The sequence below is a fragment of the Coturnix japonica genome, chromosome 9, assembly GCF_054131305.1.
Source record: "Coturnix japonica strain WE chromosome 9, WE-NBRP24, whole genome shotgun sequence".
In the NCBI taxonomy this organism is placed as follows: Eukaryota; Metazoa; Chordata; class Aves; order Galliformes; family Phasianidae; genus Coturnix; species Coturnix japonica.
In genome coordinates, this window is record NC_140671.1 from 4,769,538 (window position 1) to 4,790,242 (window position 20,705).

The 20,705-nt window shown below is 51.6% G+C and overlaps 2 protein-coding genes across 10 annotated transcripts; one reads left to right on the forward strand and one right to left on the reverse strand.

Moving 5' to 3' along the window:
* Positions 1-244: 244 nt before the first annotated feature.
* P2RX4 (purinergic receptor P2X 4) lies at positions 245-6,719 on the forward strand. Of its 3 annotated transcripts, none has more exons than XM_015877707.3 (12): positions 245-388; positions 1,234-1,381; positions 2,344-2,415; positions 2,510-2,582; positions 2,897-2,993; positions 3,197-3,277; positions 3,377-3,518; positions 3,820-3,956; positions 4,980-5,073; positions 5,162-5,227; positions 5,318-5,440; positions 6,075-6,719. In XM_015877707.3, exons 1-12 carry the CDS (start codon positions 255-257, stop codon positions 6,105-6,107), a joined length of 1,200 nt encoding a protein of 399 aa, XP_015733193.2. In that variant the 5' UTR covers positions 245-254; the 3' UTR covers positions 6,108-6,719. The 3 variants fall into 3 exon arrangements, with proteins under 3 accessions (XP_015733193.2, XP_015733194.2, XP_085411910.1); XM_015877708.3 differs by having other exon boundaries at positions 5,318-5,413; XM_085555784.1 differs by lacking the exons at positions 5,162-5,227; positions 5,318-5,440; positions 6,075-6,719 and adding an exon at positions 4,483-4,541.
* CAMKK2 (calcium/calmodulin dependent protein kinase kinase 2) lies at positions 6,547-19,974 on the reverse strand. Of its 7 annotated transcripts, none has more exons than XM_015877704.3 (18): positions 19,773-19,956; positions 16,562-16,688; positions 15,774-16,216; positions 15,052-15,099; positions 14,670-14,723; positions 14,502-14,553; positions 14,268-14,401; positions 13,642-13,678; positions 13,419-13,440; positions 13,242-13,330; positions 12,932-13,131; positions 12,796-12,849; positions 12,498-12,571; positions 12,174-12,261; positions 11,837-11,932; positions 11,287-11,415; positions 10,004-10,104; positions 6,547-9,717 (listed from the first exon to the last, which is right to left on the reverse strand). In XM_015877704.3, the coding sequence occupies exons 3-18, from the start codon at positions 16,158-16,160 to the stop codon at positions 9,645-9,647; spliced, it is 1,638 nt and encodes a 545-aa protein (XP_015733190.2). In that variant the 5' UTR covers positions 16,161-16,216; positions 16,562-16,688; positions 19,773-19,956; the 3' UTR covers positions 6,547-9,644. The 7 variants fall into 7 exon arrangements, 5 of the variants coding, with proteins under 5 accessions (XP_015733190.2, XP_015733188.2, XP_015733192.2 ...); XM_015877702.3 differs by having other exon boundaries at positions 6,547-9,720; positions 19,773-19,931; XR_001558464.3 differs by having other exon boundaries at positions 8,477-9,717; positions 11,287-11,434; positions 19,773-19,931.
* Between the last annotated feature and the right edge of the window lie 731 nt (positions 19,975-20,705).

Consider the following 20,705-nt stretch of genomic DNA (forward strand, 5'->3'; position numbering starts at 1 on the left):
TCCCAGCGCAGCCCGTTCCAACACCTGACCGCTCTTTAGCAGAATTTCCCCCTATTCCCGATCTGACTCTGCCCTGGCTCTCCAACCAGGCAGCGGGCAGCGCCGGGGCGTGCACTGAGCGTGGGCAGCGCCCGAGCGCTTCGCCACGATCCGCGGGGCTGCGGTATCGCTGCGGGTGATCCCGGCTCCCGCTGTACGTTCGTGCCGCCGGTCGGTGCTGCTGCTCCGTTGGCCGCCCCTCCCCGGCCGCCGCCATGGCTGCGTGCGGTGAGGCTGTGCGCGGCTTCCTCTTCGAGTACGACACCCCCCGCATCGTGCTGATCCGCAGCCGCAAAGTCGGGCTCATCAACCGCGCCGTGCAGCTCGGCATCCTCGCCTACGTGATCGGGTGAGCGACAGGGGAGCTCGGGTGGGCGGCTGTGCGGGAGGAAGGGTCGCTCCCGGTGATTGGCGGAGGGTGCTAAAAGTTGGGAGCGGGGTTGTTGGTTTTCTTTCCCTTCCCAGCTCACGGGGACAAAGGTTGTGCTGTGTGTGCCTGACACGGCGCCCTTGTGTGCTGCCGGCTTGGTTTGGATTGCTCCAGCCCACAAAGGTTGGATATTAGGAACGATTTGTTCTCCCCGGCGGCGGTGAAGAGCCGTGGGGATGTGGCACCGAGGGACATGGCCAGCAGGGATGGTTTGGGGCCGAGCTTGGTGGGCTTAGTGGTTCTTTTCCAGCCGTTGTGGTTCTGATCCTAAAAATAACGTATGAAATATCCATATAAGCCATGAAAGTTAACCTGATTTCCAGCTGTCCTGAAATGATCCACGATGGACAGCACGTGTGCTCACAGCTTTTGCAGTAAATAGCATTAAAACTTGATTACTTCACCAAAGGGCCTGACCCACCTCGACTGCAGTGAGGACCATGCAGGCTGCACTGAGCTGAACTGTTGTTTTCCTGGGGGTTGCTGGAGAGCATCACAGCTCCTTTCTGAACCCGTCTTCACCTGGTGGGGCTGGGAGGATTTGTGTATCATTACACAGTAATGAAATGCTGCCAAATCGCTTGAGAAAGCCAGGAGGGAGCTTGCTGGTCCTGTGGCTTTTCACTATGAAGCTGTTTGGTCTCACCTTTGCAGGTGACATGAATAAAAGGGGGAATTTCCCTGTGCGTGTTCGAGGTGTTTAGCTGGGTTTTGTGATGTGGTTGGCTTTTTATTTGCTTTTCCTTGCAACTCTTATCTTGCAGCTGGGTCTTTCTGTGGGAGAAGGGCTACCAGGAGACGGATTCTGTGGTCAGTTCTGTTACCACGAAGGTGAAAGGAGTAACAATGACAAACACGTCCACGTTGGGAACCAGGATCTGGGATGTAGCTGACTATGTCATCCCTCCCCAGGTATGAATCACTTTCACATGAAGAGGATGGGTTTTCTAACAAACAGTTACTGCTCTGCCAAAGTCCACCAAGGGCTGAAGTAGCTTTTGCTCCAACGTGACCTTTATACAAGAGAATATAGCAAATAAAGCAAGTGAGCTTTGTTCCAGATCATGCTGATCACCTGCTGTTCCTCCACTGGTCCTTTTCAATAGAAGTGAGCACGTCTGTTTGCTCAGGAGGGAGAATTTGCACACTTCAGGAAGAAGCTGTGGCAGCAACCACGCATCCTCCCCTGAAGCAAACAATTCAAAGCTAATTTGGCGGCAGAAACCCTGGGAATAGCCTGACATTCATTTCAAATGGGAGGTGTTGCTGTGCTTACTGATTGCTGGTGTGTCTGCAGGAGCCTGTGCTGCGTGGGCAGTACCTGGCCTTCAGGGCTGGCAGGCAGGGCCAGGCTGCACGTCCTGGGTCAGTTGAGGTGCAGAAAAAGCAACAGATTTAGCCAGATTTTGGCAGAGTGAGGATATTTGCATATTAGCAGAGCAGAAGCAAACAACAGATCCTTGAGTCATACAGATCTGAGTGTAATTGAAGCGGTGTTCTCTGCAGAAACAAACCAGACTGGTCAAATGCACAGTAGATTAATTGTCTCAAAAAGTAAGAATGGGAGGTCTGCTCAGACTAGCAGCTGGATTTCTATTTCACTTCCTGCCTTGAAACTCCCCTCAGTAACTTCATACTGTAAATGAGGAAACTCCAGCCAAGCGTGAGGACAGAAAGAACTTTTTGTCCCATACTCCAGGATTAAGCGATTCCATGCGTGAACCTGCTCCTTTGGTGCTGTACCTGCTCCATCCAAATCAAATCCCCTCTGCAGGGCCACCTGAGCTCTGTTAGCAGATACATTTGGAGTTGGTGCTTTGGATATGTTTTGCAGATTGTCACTCTTACATTTCCTTCTTGTTTTGCATGCTCAGGAGAAGAATGCGGTGTTTATCATGACCAACATGATAGTCACACCAAACCAGCACCAAGGCCACTGCGCAGAGGTGTGTAAAGGATCCGCTTTAATCCTACCCAGCGTGGCTGGGAGTGCAGGAGGAAGAGTTGGTTGAGTTTTGTTTAATTCCTGTTCCTGTCCAGCTTCCAGATGATAACACAGTGTGCAAGGACGACAGCAGCTGCGTTCCAGGATACGTCAGCATCCACAGCAATGGTAGGAAGCTTGCTGCAGGGGCTCCTTGCATTCTGTGCCATCGCTGCTTGGTTCCAATCCCTTGTGAAGGAAGCAGCATTTCACTGAGTCTCCTTGTTCTCATTCTTTCATACCTAAGAGAACTGAGAAGGAAGCTCATATTTTTCTTCTGGAAGAGACTGTGTTGGGTGAGAATTTGACTCAGAAAATAGTAATTTCTCTGTAATTGCATTATAATGGAAGATAGTGGGGGAACTGGGTACTGACACTTCTCCATAAGGAAAATACTGCCCTTTAGTTTGTTTGGGAGTACCTCCATCCACTTGTCTTTCCAGGTATCCAGACCGGGGCGTGCATACCATACAACAGAAGCATCAATACCTGTGAAGTTTTTGCGTGGTGCCCTGTGGAGGATGACTATCCCATACCCAAGTGAGAGCTGTCTTCCTACCCTCTCTTATTTCTCCTGATGGGAGGCCCACAATACACAGCCAGCCTGCCACAGCCAGTGTTTTTTCCTATGGGGTACTAGTGGGAGAAGCTGAAGAGGTTACAAATCAAAGGCCCTGCAGCGTCAAAGACTTTGTTTGTGAAAATATAAATGGAACTTAATTATTTTTCCTATTGCTTTTCAGGCCAGCATTCTTGCAAGAAGCTGAGAACTTCACCATTCTGGTAAAGAACAACATTTGGTATTCCAAGTTCAACTTCACCAAGTAAGCAGCATGTGAAGCTTTGCACTGCCCGGCCTCTCAGACAGTAAAGGAGAGCTGGAGAAACAAGAGGATGCAGCAGATCTCTCTGTTCCCTTGCAGGCGAAACATCCTCCCCACTTTCAGTTCCACTTATCTCAAGAACTGCATCTATGATGCCCAGACAGATCCCTTCTGTCCTATCTTTCGTCTGGGGAACATAGTTAAAGCTGCAGGGCAGAACTTCCAGGAAATGGCTGTGGAGGTACTTGGCAGAATCTCTTCTTGAGGCTCAGCTGTGTAGGGCAGACGCCTCTCCACCTGGTGGCATGAGCCACAGGACATGGGATAGCTGCAGAATGGAGAGCTGCTCTGGCTGGAGGGAGCAGAATCAATTCTTAACAAGTAATTGGCCTTGGCTGGGGATAAGTGCAAGGCCCTCATGTAGGGAAAGAGGGTGGACTGGGCCCTGAGCCAGTAATTGGGGTTCTGGTCAGCCTGGGAGCCCTGTGCTAGACTGACTGGGCTCTTGGATCACTCGCCATCTCCTCCTCTTTGCTCTGCAGGGTGGGGTCATGGGGCTGCAGATCAACTGGGACTGCAACCTTGACAGAGCTGCTTCCCACTGTGTGCCTAAGTATTCCTTCCGGCGCCTGGACAACAAGGACTCTGCCAACACCATCTCACCTGGGTACAACTTCAGGTAACGTAGTGAGGAATGGACCCTGATGTCCCTATGGCTCAGTCTGCCATGGGTGCAGTGTTCCGGGCTGCTCCCCCTCCTCTGACTGTTGCAGGCAGTCCTTGGAGTTTCTCTGCTGCTGTAAATCTCACTTTGAGGCTTTCTCTGCTGCTATGAAATGTATGTAAACCACAACAAAAGAGGAAGTTCTGCTGATTGTGACTGTCTGAGTCACGTTTGCTTCAGCATGTAGGTGACCATGGGGCCAGCCTCCCACAGCACATCAGTGCAAGGAATGATTGCTTCGGGGTGTGCTGATATGGCAGAATTTGAGGGGGGTGGGAGCCGGAAGGGTCTCCTTCACTGTTCAAGGCAAGGGAAAAGCTGACCTTGAGAAAGCAGCTCTGTCAGTCAAGGATCTGATGTGCACCAAGAATATCTTTCTGGCATACCCCACCGTGCCAGCAGGTTTTGGGGTGTCAGACAAGGCAGGCTGGGTATCACAGGCCCCGAGGTGCTCTTGCAGATTCCAGGCCTCCCCTTACAGGCCCTTCCTCTTCTCTCCTTTTCTCTGCTTCCTCCTGGCATAACGAACCACGTGATGCAGTAAGTCTGATCTCACTTATTTGTTCTTACTCCTTTTCTGTATCATTTGCGTGCAAGTCATGTGGTGTGGGACCAGGAACTGCCTGTGTGTGCCAAGCTGAGCTGTGCTGCTTCTCTTGCTCCCTGCCCTCTCGTGGCTGCCTGCACTGCTGCAGCATCCTGCTTGTCTGAGGGGATGATTCTCATGAGCAGCTGAATTTCTTCCCACTATCCTGACTTGCTGCCCTCCGTATTGCTTTAGAGGTTTCCTGATTTGGCTGCTACTAATTGTTGTCTTAAACTCATCTGTTCTTGGCTTTTCCCCTCAATGCGCTTGCTTGCATGTACAAACATTTAGCCCATCCTTTTGGGATGGGGAACACACCTGGATGTTGCATGAAAAGCATACAAGAAACCTCCAAGTTTCCAGCTGAGCTCTAACCTACCCTATTGTTCCAGGTTTGCAAAATACTACAAGGATAGTAGTGGCATTGAAACACGAACGCTTACCAAAACTTATGGCATCCGCATTGATATCATAGTGTTTGGAAAGGTAGGGCAGCTTCATTCCTCGAGGCTGTGGGCCGAGAGCTTTCAGAGATGCTGAAAAACAGTCATCAACTCTCGTAACTGTCTTCCAGGCAGGCAAATTTGATGTAATTCCTACAATGATTAACATCGGCTCTGGCTTAGCACTGTTTGGAGCGGTAAGTGACACTGTCTGCACTTGGACTGAACTTTGCACTAGCAGCTGAGTTCTGAGGATCGTTGTCTTGAACTCTTTCCATCTCCACTAGGCAACAGTGCTATGTGACATCATTGTCCTGTACTGCATGAAAAAGAGATACTTCTATCGGGAGAAGAAGTACAAATATGTGGAGGATTACGAAGTGGTAAGCACGAACAAAGGCAGAATGGAGGTAGGGTTGTTTCCTTCTCTGATTCTGAAGCAGGATGTACAGAGTCCATATCATACACAGACTTTGTACTGCAGCTGTGAGGAAACTGTCTTCCTTGGAGCAGTTCATTTTTACCTCAAAGCTGTTGGGAGAAGCACTAGAAACAATATTATGTTTCCTGGGCAACCACTCTTAAAGAGGGAAGCCTATGTTCGAGAACTTACGCTCCCACTGCATCTCTCTTTGGGTTGCTGTCCTTGGCAGTTGCCTCCTGCATGCTGCAGTCAGCTCTGGCTCCATCAAATCCCCCCAAAGCCTCCAAAGGCTCCTTCTGCTGCAGCCACATCCAGTGTGCTGACAGCCACAGCTACACCAGCATCCAGGATCTGAACGACCCATTGAGCCAGTAGGAGGATTTAGCCCTGCTCTTGTCACTTGTGAAGCTGTTGCTTGACTATTGCTGAGGGCAGAGCTGTGCTCTGCAGCCCTGTGTTTGGTGGGATGCAATGCTGCAGGGGGAGCATTTCTGATCCAGAACGGCACTGTAAAATCTGAATCCAATAGCAGAGATTTCCTGTGCAGAGGGTTTTGTGTTGATAAAAGAGGGAGAAAGCAAAGTTTTCTGGCAGAGAAGTGTAACTTCTGATCCTTGCAGGGCACAAGTGAGACGTACGGAACAAACTCCTGACCTGCTGCTGCTGCACCAACTGGATGTGAAGGGATGCTGTGAATGTTACTGTAACCCTGCTGTGAGAACTACCCCTCTCCTTTGGAAGGAAGGGGGAACAGAACCTAAGAAAGGGACCTTCTTCATTACTCATCACCTTTGGCTGGCCAGAACTGAAGAGGAGAACCAGAGCTGCTCCTTGTCTGTTCTTTCCAGGTTAACTGCACCAAGCACATGCAGAGCCTTGTGGCCTCATACCAGACATCTGCACCAGCAGACCTGGGACAGGGACTGCTCCGTCCTTGTCATTTCAGCAGTCCTTTCCCCGAGCTCACTGCTAACAGTGATGAAGCCCTTAAAGAAGCACAGACTCTTCCTCACAGGGAACATGCAAACTCTCATAGCTTTGATAAAAACCAATCCAACATGATAATGGCTCCCCTTGATTAACTGACTGGGGTTTGGTTGCACATCGTTTATTTCAGCTTGTACAGAGAAGCTTGAACAGCTGTGTGGAAAAACACTTAGTTGTTTTCTTCTTAGGTTATATAATTTAAAAGTGGTAAATACACAGTATTTAAACTCGATACACCTGATAAAAGTTAAATGCATAATAAAGGGGTAAGAATGAAACACAAGCCTTGGTCATTAAACAGTATAAAAATCTGCAATAGTTCAGGACTCTAGAAAAGAAACAGATCAGTTGCCTGACAGGTTAGAGGGGACCACCAAAAAAACCAAACCAGAACAAAACCACTCAGGACAAGAGGCCTGGTTTCCCCTTAGCGCTTTCCTGTGTGCTTTCTGAGCCAAAAAAAGCTGAGTACTCAGCATTAACTCTACAGTCAGCACTGGGCTTGCTTGAAAGGAAGGGAATTGGGGAAATCAAGCTGTTACCCAGTTCCAAGGCACAAGCAAAATGTTTACTTCACTGTAAGAAAGAAGCTAGCTTTACTACTAAAGAACAGCAGACATGGAACCAAGCAGATTTATATATACACAGTACAGCTTCTCTAACAGGTCATGCATTTAGATATAACTTCCTCATACATCCAAGCTTTATGCTTTCAACAAAACGCATCAACAAGAAAATCGACATCAAGTTTCTTTTAGAACCATGCATTTGGCTGCAGCCCTACCAGAGCTGGCACCAAGAGCCAAGCCTTTAGAAGCTGTATGAACCAAGCCTGCACTGGCCATAAGACACTAGTCTATGCTAATATCTGAGTAACTGGGATTGGGCACAGAGAAACTGGGACAGGTTATTCTGTTCAGAATCTGCATTGCACCTGGCAAAGCTGTCTGGTAAATTTAAACTGTCCTGCTAGGTACCTGCCACAGCACCAACTGGAGATACTCAGCACAGAGCATCGCTACAGCTCCATCGCCCTTAACAAAAACACACCACACACATCACAATGTACCAGTTACAAGCAATCAGATCCCTCCCTTCCCTCCCGCCCCCCCCCCCCCCCCTTTTTTTTTTTCTGACAGAGTAAGCCCATTTACAAAGTTACAGAACTAAGCCATCCACTCCCCATCACTATATCCATAAAGTCCCTCCCAGAGATGGGAGCAGGCAGCCCTAGCAGTGCTGACACCCCAGTTACCTGTTAGGTTTTCCCATAGCTGAAGCTGCAGGGCTTTGGCATGGCGTTGGACTACAAAGGGAGAAAAACAGTGCGTGTCTTATGGCTCCAAAATCCACAGTGCTGCTCTTGTGCCACGAACAACAGGCACTGGCTTTGGAGTGGCCAGCTGCATTGTCTTTCATTAATTAACTGCAGCCCAGGATAAGCCATAGCTTCAGGTGATCAGACTTAGGAGGGCAGTTCTGTAGGCACCTGTGCACTTGCTAACACCACCTGAATTTAACGAGGACTCGTGGTAAGGAGGAATTACTGGGCCAGGACTCTCAGTGCTCTGCTGCTGGCAGTGCCAAGATCACGGAAGACAAGGGAACAGTTATGTCCTAAAAGACTACAGCAGCTACGGCCAGCAACCAAAAACCTCCCTTTCCTATAACGCCTTCCTCAGGGCAAAGAGCTCAGCCTCATCCATCCCTCACGTACTTGGGATGCGTGATTCCTCCCTCATCCAGCACAACCCCATCGGTGAGGACACTGAGACAAGGAGCCCAACCATGTCCCTCCCAGCCCCATGCTCCACCAAACCAAATGTACTTAGTGAGGCCCGTTCTCAGCCCAGCCCCAATGCCACAACTCACCTACAGGCTGCCAATCTCCAGCTTTGAGACCTTGGGAATGTGAGGCCAGAAACCAGATGCTCTCCCACCACAACAGTGATTTTTTTTGTTTTTAAACAAGCACCACAAAATGATCAGAGTAATCTGACCGCAGGTGTAAGAGCTCTTCATAAGAAACAATCTGTTAATGAGGCATTCAGTTAATTTACTAGCAAGCCTCTGACCCACAGGCATTCACAATTACTGGTAATGAACTTACAAAAAAAGCCCAGCATTGGCCCCAGAGTCCAAATGAAGAGTTTGGAAAACAGAGGTTTCTTTGAAAAGAAATCACTAGCTAATCTAGGTATTTCATTGAGATCTCAAGTTCTAAGCAAGCCCTAAGTCTACACTTAAAAAATAGCATACCTTTTATTATTTTTTCATCGTAGTAAACCATGTAATGTACATGGAAGTGAAGGATTTTACCCTGAATTTTATATTTAACAATATAGCTATCTAGATCAAGTAGAAGGTTTAGAAACAAACTCTTGTTAGTGCTTCCTCTGCTGTTCAAAACGTTCGGCGTAACACCACCTTTCACTCTTGTGTCTGCAGCAAAAATAGTTCAGACTGAATTTAAGCCCTTAAGAACCTTTTCCCTCCATACACTGAATACTGAACTTACCCAACACTGTGACCTCGGGAGAGGCAGCATTCTCAAACCCTGCCCTTTCACCTCACTTTCTGAACATCCCAAAGATGCTGTTTAATACAACTTGGCTCACAAAGATAGGCATTCTTTAGGAAAAAAAAAGCAGCTGGAAAGGTGGTTTTTGCTTTGCTCCCATGCAGTTAAAAAGGCGTCAATTAAAACCAAAACCAAACAACAAGAAATAGATGCAACAACCCCTCAAAGCACATGAGTGTGGTTTCACTGCTGCGCTCTGCAGAAGCTTCGTGGTCCTGTGTGCACCCACAAGGCAGGCACACACTGCCCCTGGGATGGTGGGAGATCCCTTTGGCATGAAAACCAGGCAAAAGCAGCTCCAAATGCAGTTTGGTTTGCCTGATCTTTTGCAATGTGCTGTTGCTGCTCAACACCATCCCTCACCTCACTGGGATCCATCAGCCCCTTTTTTTTTCCCCATAAGAAGTCCGAGCAATCAGAGATGGTCAATGTTTATGACGGGTACGGTAGTCGGATGTCTTAAACATGCTGCTATGCAAACTCTACATCCAGCGTTACACTGAAATAGCGCCGTGTCATGCTGGGGGTGGTGGGGGCTCTGTTAGTGCCACTCATCCTCAGCTGCACACTCGATGAAGTGCCCCAGACCAAGTTCAGCTCACCAGAACCATAAAGCTGCTGGTCATGAAAGAACTTCCTCCTCTCCCACGTTGGGCAAGTCGTTGCATTTCAGGTTATCCTCACTGCCTTGCTTCCTGCTTTCAGAGGAGAAAAAGCAGGAGGTGACCCCAGCGCCTTCCCCACCACCACCAGGCTTCAGGTCCTGAGCACGTTCCCCACTGAGATCCCCCCACCAGGCTGGAAGCTCCAGGAGACACTTTGCAGCCCATGGGAAGGACAGAATGCTCAGCCACACAAAAACCAGCTCCCCCCAGATCCCACAAAGGACAGATCATGTTATATCCAGGTTGTGGCCCTGTGTGAAGGAAAACTCAGAGCCTGAAGCCCCAGATCCTGAAGCTGCAGGCACCCCACACTTACGGCAGCAGGTTTCCAGGGGCCGACAGCGAACGCTCCTCCCGCCGGCTGCCTTCAAATGGGTTCCCAAAGGACCGCTTCCGAATCATCGTTTTAACCAAGATCTGCAAGACCAGGGTGGGGTTGGTCAGCGTGGCACTGCTTTGCTTTCATTTAAAAGCAAAAGCAGCATCCAAATCACTATTTGCTCAGCAGGAAAATTCATTGGAAAGGGACAAGAGAAGGAAGGAACCAACACTGTTTTCTCTTGGCATGTGGGAACCCTCGGTTTCGTTTTCATTGCTGCTCTTCCTTTTCCAGCTGGTTTATCTGCTCAGCACTGAGAGCTCTCACACGTGTGAGATGCGTGTGCCAGCAGGGTCCCGTGGGGAAGGCATTTATGCAAGAACCAAAGCCACGTGCATCTGGCACTCAAGCGGAATGCCCGTGGTTGAGTGCACAGAGATCAGGCGCTGGAGGGGAATTTAGAGGAACAAATGCAAATAGGAAAATTCAAATTGGGCCGGAGGCGGTGCTTTATTTAAAATGGTTCCCAGTAACGCACTGCCCTGATTTGCCCTGAGATGGGTTGAATCCCCATGGAAATCCAGGTAGAATGGCAAAGCTGAGCAGCCCTTCTCAGCAGCAAATCATCACAAACTGGAGAAGTGGGGAATAAAAAACCAACCCTCAACTACTGCTATCGCTTTGGGCAAAGGCTGTTTTTTAAACTCAAGCAGAGAAAAGTGCAGCTGCATACGAACATGTCTGGGGCTAAAGGCAGATAACACCACACCAGGGAGCTGCAAGTGCTCATCACTGTTTCTCTTAGCATAAGGGCGAGCAGGAAATCATTAGGTTCAAAACCCAAAAGGATTTAATTTTCCACACTGTGGTTACCCTGTGGTATTCATCACCACACACTGCTGTAGGGAACAAAGTCCGTGAGGCCAAAAAGACCAGAGGAATTAATCAGAATAGCTGCAAGCAGGGGCTGCTCACAAAACCCGTCTCAGGGAAACACTGTGGCCAGCAGGGCAGCAGGAGCCCCTGCACCCACTCCTCATACTGCCCACACTACTGATCAGATCACACTCTGGACCAGGATTTCACCCTGAGCAAATACAGCGGCCAGCAGGGCAGCGGAGACCAGCAACCCACTGATGGGTGCTTCCAGGACTAAACATCACCCTGTGCCACCACAGCCCAGGCCCCATCCCTGACAGCAGGGAGGCTTTTGCTTTATTCTTGTGCTTCTGCTGCAGCAGGGCTGTGTACCCACAGGCTACTGCTCCGCTCACACTCACCACGGTGGCCAGGCTGGGGATGTGCTTGACTGAATTCTCCACCTCCTCCTCCGTCACCTCGACGAGTGTGCAGTTCTCATCCTCAGTGGGCAGCAGCTCCGCTCCGTTCTTGGTGACCCACGGGTGCAACTTCAATGAATAACACAGCCTGTCAGGGACGATTGCCTCTTTTTTGTAACTCCAACCACACAGGCCTGGCAAACGCATCTCCTCGCCCAAGCTACGGCGCCTGTACCCTTCCAAAATACAGGGAGCAGGGGAGAGATGCTGTGGCACAGCCACGAATGGCTCAGCCAAGAGCAGAAAGCATGCGATGCAATAACCTCGGTGATGCACAGCACTGCAACGCTACGTCCCCGTGGGTTTTATGGCAGAAGAACTATTTCCACTCTCATCTTACAGAGGGGATTTTCTCCAGACCGTTGGTCTCAGACTGGAATTAATCCGGGCACAAAGCCTTTCTCCTCCTTGCCCGCACAGCTGGCGTCCTGGACAGCCACCGGAGGAGCACGGAACGCTTCAGCAAAACCCCGCCATCCTTTCCCCCTACCTTCATCTCCATTTTCTCAGCTTCTCGCCCCTTCCAGGTTCCTGCAGGGGCAAAGGGCCAGAAATCTCCTGCCAAAGGCTGCTGCAAGGTACTTGCCTGGTAGCAGAGGAAATACTGGGCTCAGGGGATTTCCGCTGCCTGCAACTGCTGTAGGCACCAACGGTCCCAAAACTGAGCGGGTCCCGGAGCAGGGGAAAAAGCTGGGACTCACCTGCCCGGGGCCCTGGACATGCAGGAGGACCTAACCTGGTGCAAGCAAACTGAGCCCGAAAAAGCCAAGTGAAGAGAACCCCGTGGAAATGAAGCTATGGCCACCACCAGGGCTTAGGGTTGGTACCTTGATTTCAGGGACTGAAATCCTTGATTCGGGGTTTTTATCCAGCATCCGCATGATCAGATCCTTCAAGAAATCCGTCACTTCTGGCCTTGGGAGGGGAGAGGGGAGAGATGAGACAGGACCTGGGCACACTGCTGTCTTCCTCCCCCAAACCACCCCAGGAACCAAATTATTCCAATATTGGGTAATGAGGAGTGCGGTCCCTGGTACACAAAGCCAAGAGAGCTTGATGCTGCATCTGCCCAACTTGAATGTGCTTTAAGCAAAAAGGGCTGGAGGTTTGTGGGTTGGGTTTGGTCGTTGTTTTTAGTTTTGAGTACTTACTGGTCAGGAAACTCCAGTGTTTGGGTCTTGATCTTATTGTGTAAACTCAGGATCCTTTCATCCATGAAAGGACACTGTCACAAAGAAAAAGAGCAGTGAGAAAAGCAACGACCTCTGAGCAGGAGCTTATGTGGATGTACCAGAAGGTTTCTTATTGTATGAATGTCTTTTTGGGTTTTTTTGTGTTTGTTTTTTTTTAACGTTTGACTAAAACCAGTCAAATCATTAGAGCAGCTCCTGCCCCCAAAATCCAGCCAGGCTGGATGCAGGCACACATAATGCTGAAGAATACCATTACCTGCCCAAACACGAAGCAATACAATGTGATTCCCATGGCCCAGACATCCAAAGCCTGCAGAGAGAAAAGAGCATCCTTAGTCCTGCACGTACAATGAAGATCATTACACAAACAAAACCAAAGTGCTCTTAAATACCTTTCCAGAGAAGATTTTCCTGGTTTCTGACAGTGTCTCTGGGGCCATGAAGGCAGGGGTGCCGACCGTGTTGGTCAGGAGGGCATCAGCTCCCTTGAACTCATTGCTGACACCGAAGTCGGCAATTTTAACATGTCCATCCTCCCCCACAAGGAGGTTGGAAGGCTTGATGTCCCGGTGGATTATCTTCTGGTAGTGCACTGTGATCCAAGGGGAAACAAGGTATGTGGCAAAGGAAATCAGGAGCCAACTTCACAGGGATTAGAAATGAGAAAAATCAGAAATCCCACTGTGCTGCTCGCACACTCACAGTATTCGATGCCCTTGATCAGATCCTGGAAGTAGAACCGAGCCTGGTCCTCACTGAGAGGCTTCAGGGTGGGGATTTCCATCACGGGGCTGCAAAGGTAAGAGGACAGAGCTGCAGAACAAGGCTGAGAGGAGCCCAGCATGAGGGCAGCACCAAGTCCACAGTGAGGAAACTCACCCTTGTTTCACCAGTTCGAACACTGAAACAGAAAGGGAATGGTGATTACTGACTACATACAGGTGTGAGCTCCTGCAAGCACGGTCCCAGCACAAAAACAACTATTTTAATGATGAATTCATGAAAGTAATACATTAAAATAAACCCGTGGAGACCCAGGCCCGTATGCAGCTTCCCCAAAACACAGTGGGAACCCACACCAACAGCACCTGCGGGCACTTACCCATGTACAGGTGGTCCTCACTGGGGTCATCCAGCACCTGCCAAAGGATGCAGAGAAGAAATGGAACACTGCAAGAAGCTGCCTCACAAAAGAAATGCTGTCATTTGTTGATTGTTCATCAGGCTGCCCAGTTTTTCCCCCCAGGGGCTCAGGGAGTTAAGGAGGGAGATGTTGGCAGGTTGTGAGCGCCTGCCCACCCTCAGGTCCTACTCGTGACATTTTAACTTAAAACCATGTGGGTTTGCTCTGCTAATCTCAGCTTCTGCCCACAAGGTGGGGGATAAATAAGAGGAAAGATGTTGTTGGAAATAAATATTTCAGACACACAGGAAGCGTCATCTGACTCATAAGGCAAATGAATCCCAGCCTGCACATCCTTAATTCCTAATTTTCGTTTCCCCTGGACCTTTTCAGGCTGTCATTGGGTGGTGGGCAGCGTGGCTGCAGAACTCACAGGAACACCATTTCCTCCCCAGATCTGATCTGTGTCCTCAAGAGAAGTGAAATATTTCTGCTTTTCTATTTCCAAGCAGAAATGAAAAGGTGAGAGGAGGCAAGAAAAGTCCTTCTATGGTAAGGAAGATATCAACAGGACTGTCACTGTGATTCTGTGATTCTGTGCTCACCTCCACGAGCTTCACCACGTTGGGGTGGTCCAGCTTCTTCAGGATGGCAATCTCCTGGTAAACCTGCTCGATGGGGCCCCGGCGCTGCAGGCAGCCCTCTGAGGCACCTTTGGCCCCACGGGGTGGAGGGCGGCCTACAGGAAAGGCAAAAATAGGGTGGGTATGGCACCAAGTCCCTTCTGCTCCCAAGATACCACCCATCCCAGAGCTGTCACACCACTGGGTGCCACTTACGGGGGAAGCCTGCCTGCCTCATCAGCTTCTTCTTGGAGAGAACCTTCATTGCCTACACAGGGGAAAATTGGTGGGGTTTGGAAAAAAAACACCCCAGGAGCCATAGGCAGACCCATCCCTGTCCCTATCCCAATCCCAGCACATGCTGTGGGCAGCAGCACTACTCACATAGTAGGTGTTGTCATCCTCATTGTAGGCCAGCTTCACCACCCCATAGGAGCCCTAGAGAGGGACACGTGGGTGACCAACCAAAAAACACTCCAGCACCAGGCCAGGCTCCTCTTCATACCCCAGGCATTGCAGGGGGTCAGTGGGGAGCATAGTGCCCTTGGACTGGCAAAGAAAAGGCTCAGATACCCTATTTTGTTGGAAAGGGGAAAAATAATGCTAATTTAAAAAATGAATCAATGGGCATCACGCTGAGGAGCCAATGGAGGTGCCATGGTGAAGGGCTGACCTCACAACTGATGTAAGATTTAAAAGCAAGAGCAAATCCAGCACATTCCCACCCCAAATTCCCACTCCAACCCCAAAGCCGGAGAATATTCACCTTCCCAATCTCATCCTTCAGCTTGTACTGGTTGAGCTGGACACAGTCCTGAGGGAGAGAAGGCGAGTCAGCCAGCAGCCCAGGCCTCGGGCCAGAGTTTGTTAGCAATAAACCACACGTAGCCACACACCGCCTTGTTTTTATAGACAGCTAACTACTGGCGTTGAGCACCAGGCAGGCAGCACTGTCTGCTCATGCAAAATGAGAGCACCAAGGGCAGCGGTGGCAACTGGCACCTGGGGGCTTAATGCTCACCCAGCACCAAATGTTTTTGTTTTGTCCTGCAGATGTTCACTGCCTGCATTCTGTGGGTGCTGAGAAGGCTGTGGTGGGCAGTGCAATTATCCCCTTAAAGCTTTACTGAGGTCTCTTCCTTTTCAAGGGGAAAACAAACAAACAAACAAAATCTCCATTTCCTTCATGGAGCTAAAGAAGTGAATCTGACTGCATGCGGATACATGTTAAGCATGGACGGGCTGTGACTTCCAGCTGCTCTACTCTCACTAAACACATTTTCCAGAGCTGGTAGCATTTGGGATATACAGAACATGCACTCCTACCACAGCATTAGCCCTGGGAGATGCTCTGTGCTATACATGGGGCTGTCCCCATGGCTGGGGATGGACCAGAACCAACACCCTCCCACTATCCACAGGGCTCCATCCCAAAGCACCAAGCAAGAAGCAGCGCAGTGAGACACAGAGACAGGAGCAGAGCCTCACCTGCAGCCCAGTGATGGAGACACGGTTGGATTCCACTGTCGGCCGCCTCGGTAGGCGCGGGGATGAGTGTGGGGATGTCACTGGTGAGTAGGGGAGGGACGGGTAGATGAAGCGCTCGCTGTCTCCACTTCCAGGGGAGCGCGCGGGGTGCGAGCGCTCCTGCAGGGACAGCTTTCGGCCGGAGAGGTTCAGCTTCGCCCTGGGCTCCCGGCTCTCCTCCACGGCAGCCACACTCATCTCCTCCTCACTTGCTGTTGCCTCGCACTCGGTCACCACTATGAGTGACTCCATGGTGGGGTGGCCGGCACTCAGCGGCAGCCCGGGCCCTCTGAGGCGGTGTGGGGGCTGAGGGGCAGCAGGGGAGCTGCCAGGGATGCAGGATGGCATGGTGAGGTTGCCGGCCTCATCCCGGCCTCTGGCAGTGCTCCGAGGGGTACAGACACCTGTAAGCACAGTGTCAGGGGGATCCTACATGAAGCGAGCCACTAAGGTGCTTTTTCATGTAATAAATGGCTTCACCTAATATTAAGTAAAATATTAGTAAGAGTGGAGAAAACTGGGTGGCACTGAGCAGAGTCCTCTCTCTTCAACAGCACTGCTATCACTGTGCTCACCCCTGAACATAGAATCCCAGCCACCTCCCCTATAGAAAACCCACACCTGGGGCTGCAGTATTTTACACAGGTCTGCACTATGTATGTATACACACTGCTCAGTTCACTGCTGCCCTGCACAGAGTGGGCAGATCTTGCCAAACAGCCCCTGAAAGAGGTGCATTGAGCCCTTACCAAGCACGAGCTGTGGGATCTGCCCTGGGGCTCACTGCCTTCACCCACAGCACAGCATCCACTGGGGATTCTCCTGCTTGCCCCGAGTTCCCCACAGCCTCCTTTGCAAAAATGGGATTTTAGCACCCTGGAATAAAAAGGAAAACAGTGGTATAAGCAGCAGATATGTATGTACTTTTAAAGGAAAAGAAATAGGTTGGTTGTAATCCATCCCTGTGTGATGCTGGATACTTGACACTGAACATACGTGCTGGTGGATGGCAGCAGCACCGTGAGCCTGATCCATGAGCAGGGCTCCAGCAGGTCTGCCCATGCCACAGCAAAGCCATCACCCTTCCCTCCTGCACCCCAAAAGGGGCAACCCAATAAGAACCCAAACCAGCCCAGGGGCAGCGCTGAGGACCCAGCAATGCTGGGTGCTCCACACTGCACGAGGCAGTGGGTTAAAATTAGCTCCGTTCTCCTGCGCTGAAGTTCCCGTGCTTGGGAGCAATTATAGGACAAGTACGAAAACTCAAGCAGCCCCTCCCAAAGGCTTCCCAATGGCCTAATTGCCATTTCCAATGCAAGTCTATAAACTTGAGTTTTCTCGCCCAGCACTGAAGTGAGAGCGCAGCCGTTCCGGCACGGTGCCGCTCGCTGCTTCAGGGAAGCGCGGGTGATGTGACAGCTATAAATAAGCCAGCGAGCAGCAACAAGGACAAACTATTTCAGAAACGCCGCTAAATCCATTCCTGGCTGGGACTTTGCTATTCAAGAAAGCCAAGACCCAGTAAAATCATGGCTGCAAACCCCCCCAGTGCTGCTAGGGCAAATCCCAACACTGGGATGCATTAAACCACTATGACCACACCAGCGTGTTTTAATGCGCTCTCAGAAACACATTAAAATTATTCGGTACCCGCTCCCATTTCACCCCAAACCAGCACAGCTGGATCTGGATCCATTCACATCGGGAAGCCTGCCAGGCTGTGTGTATAAATAGTTGGAGCAATGATGGATCCCAAACGCCCTGGACCCTCACCACATGCTGTGGTCACTCGGTGAAAATTCACCAAACAAGGCAGTGCTGGGGGCCCCTCCTGCCCTGGAGAACCACTGGTGGCTGTCCCCTGCCTCCCTCCCATCCATCCCAATGGCCATCCCCATCCCATCCCACTGGGCTACAGCAAAATCAAGTTATGAAATAACGCTTGGGACCAAGCGCCCCAGTCCATGGGTGTTAATTGGCTTGACAAGGATAAACATATCAGGATTAATTAATTCAAGAAGGCTTGCCAAGGCTCTGTAAACAGGTTACAAGTCACCTCAGCACCATCCACACAACTGCTAGGTAGAGAATCAGAGGGTTTTTTTTCTCCCTTTGTGTGCATGCAAAAGGGGTGGCTGCAGAACCTGGCCTTTTAGAAGGTGCTGGAGGTGGATGTCACCCAAATGTGAGATCCACCTCCTAAAGGGATGTGGGATAGCCTCTAACCATAGCACAGTTTGCTTTAATAAGGACCTGGGGATGCTGAGGAGGAGGGAAGCCGTCTAACTGGCCAGAGGAAAAATATCTACAGTGGGGAAGAATAAATCCAAAGGGAAGAAAAACAGCCTGGGGGCTTTGCCCGCCCACCCGTCTCATCGTACGGGGAAAAGTAGCACGTTCTGGTGTGAAATCCAACAGATCCTTATGTAAAGGCAAAAAGCACATGCCCACCAAATCCTCGGGAAACGTAGCAGCCTGGTGTATAGGAATGATTTATCGGCCCGGCTTTTGGCTGCAATCCATGTATAACCCATCGTGGCTGTAGCAGGATTATTGAAGCAATCATTCTCGCATCTAATTCAGCAAGGAGAGGGATATTAAAGCAGAAGAGGTCCGTGAAGCCCTGGCAGCATCCCTCCCTCCTGCTCCATGGCCACGTGGCTCAGCACAGATGAATGGGAGCAAAATCAGCCTCAATGGGTGAAGCCATCAACACAACCCTGCGACCCCACAGGGTCCCCACAGACCCTGAAGCACTGGGACAAGGGATGCTCCGAGCCCCTCACAGCCACATTGCCCCCATGCAGCAAGCAAAGAAACCTCGGTGGCACCACCAGCATCACCACCTCCCTGCAACCCGTTGTGGGGATCAGCTCACACGCTGCCCAAAAAGCTCTTTAGAAAGAATTGCAGTGCCCAGTGTGGTTCCAGCTCCCTCTGGGCAGAGTCCAGTCACTGTCCTGCGTTCCACAGTCACTGCCAGCAGTGGAAGTGCCAGTGCCAAGCACAGGGTCATGGCAGCGACGGGGCACCCATCACAGTTTCCCTTCCTACGGGCAGGATCGGCCCTTGCCAGAAATATTAGTCACTGTGGTATACAAAGCCCATGTGCATCCCCGCCTGACTTTTAATGGAAAAAATCTCCCAGCGGCTTCTCCAGAAGTCAGAGGGCACCTGAAATACAGAGGGACTGGAAACAAGTCCATCCACACCGGCTCCTTGGGCCCAAGCAGTAACGCTTTCTGTCGCTCTGGGCCCGCTGCGTGGAGTCAGAAAAGCACCGGTAGGAACGCTGTGGTAGCAAGAAACCCAGCGGCAAGCTCCAAAAGGAACCAAAACCACCTTTAACCCCAATACCACCGGTTAGTGATGCTTACCGGGCCCGGCCCGGGGCTGGGACGAGCAGGGAGCAGCAGCAGCAGCTCACCCCGCTGTGCACGCAGCAGTTCCAGGAGATGGGCACTGCGCGCTGCCAACACCACTTAAAGGCCATTAGGGCTGAGCTGAAAGCAAAGCCTCCTCCGAATTACCTCCCCGATCTGATAACAGCCTGCACGGCGCTGCTCAATCCCCGCATAACGGGCTCTATGCTTTTGCCGGCCGCTTTTCCCCAATCCCGACCGCTCATTCCGCAAAGGTGCGCGCAGACGCCCCCAACTCCGTGCGAGCCCAAAGCAACGCGGGGGGCTCCAGACCCCGACGGGAGCCGAGATGGGGACGCGCAGGCGGCTCCCGCTGCCCCCCGCACATCCATCCCACCGCACATCCATCCCACCGCGCATCCCGCGTCCCCCCGTGTTCCCCGCATCCCGCAGGTGCAGAGCAGCCCCGAGGGGCGGCAGCTCCGCTCCGCAGCGCGGCATCCCCGGAGCGACGCGGGGCCCCTCCCGGGCTCGGCTTTGTCTCTGCAGCCGCCTCCCCGCGCGGCCGGGCCCGCCCCGCTCCCACCGCAGCACCGACCTGCGGGCACCGCTCCGATCCGCTCCGACGGACGGGAAGGGCGCGGCCTCGGCCGCCACGGGGCCGCACGGAGCCGCCTTCGCTTTCGGTTCCGCTCCGGTGGCGGCAGAGAGAGAGACAAGGAGGGAGGGAGGGAGGGAGAGGGGAGGAGGGTTGGAGGGAGGGATGGATGGAGGGAGGCCCCGCTCCGCCCCGGGGAAGGGGTGGTTTCCCCTCCGGCAGCCGCATCCTTCCCGCCCCCTCCTCCAGCCTCGATGGAAGGATTGAAAGCCCCGATTTTTGTTGTTATCACGTTATCCATTTCCGAGCTTCCCCACCTTAACGGGACGCAGCGCCGTTCCCACCCGCTCGGCGTCACGGCCCCGGCTGCTGTAAATCGCCGCCTGCCTCAATCCCCGCAAACATTTGGGACTTTGCTGCCCAACACGTTCTTACCCAGCGCCGTTCTCGGCTCACCCGCGTCACTCCGGGGCCGATCGCTCTCCTCGTGCAGCGCTGGATGCTCCCGTGGCTGCAGGGACAGCCCGGCGGTTGTGGCACGCGGCGCTGAGCAGCGGGTGCTGCAAACACTTGGAGTCACGGAAAGGCTGGAGGAGACACCAAGAGCATGTGCAGCATTTCCAGGGACGGTGACCCCCCTCCCCACCTCCCTGAGCAGCCCGTGCCAGCGCTGACTGCTCTTCGGGAGAAGGAACCATTGCTAACATCCATCTTGAACCTCCCCTGGCACAACTTCAGGCCATTACCTCTAATCCCAGCAATGGACCAACTTAGTGCATCCAGCTGTTAAGCACTGACCGATGTGAGCCACCAAACCCAGCATTATCACCCGGGAACTCTGCTTACTTCTCACTTTTAATACAAGGCAGCACCAATCACCTGCCCCTCACAGCAGCAATTAACGAGCCTTGCTGGGCCGCCTGTGCTTCAACC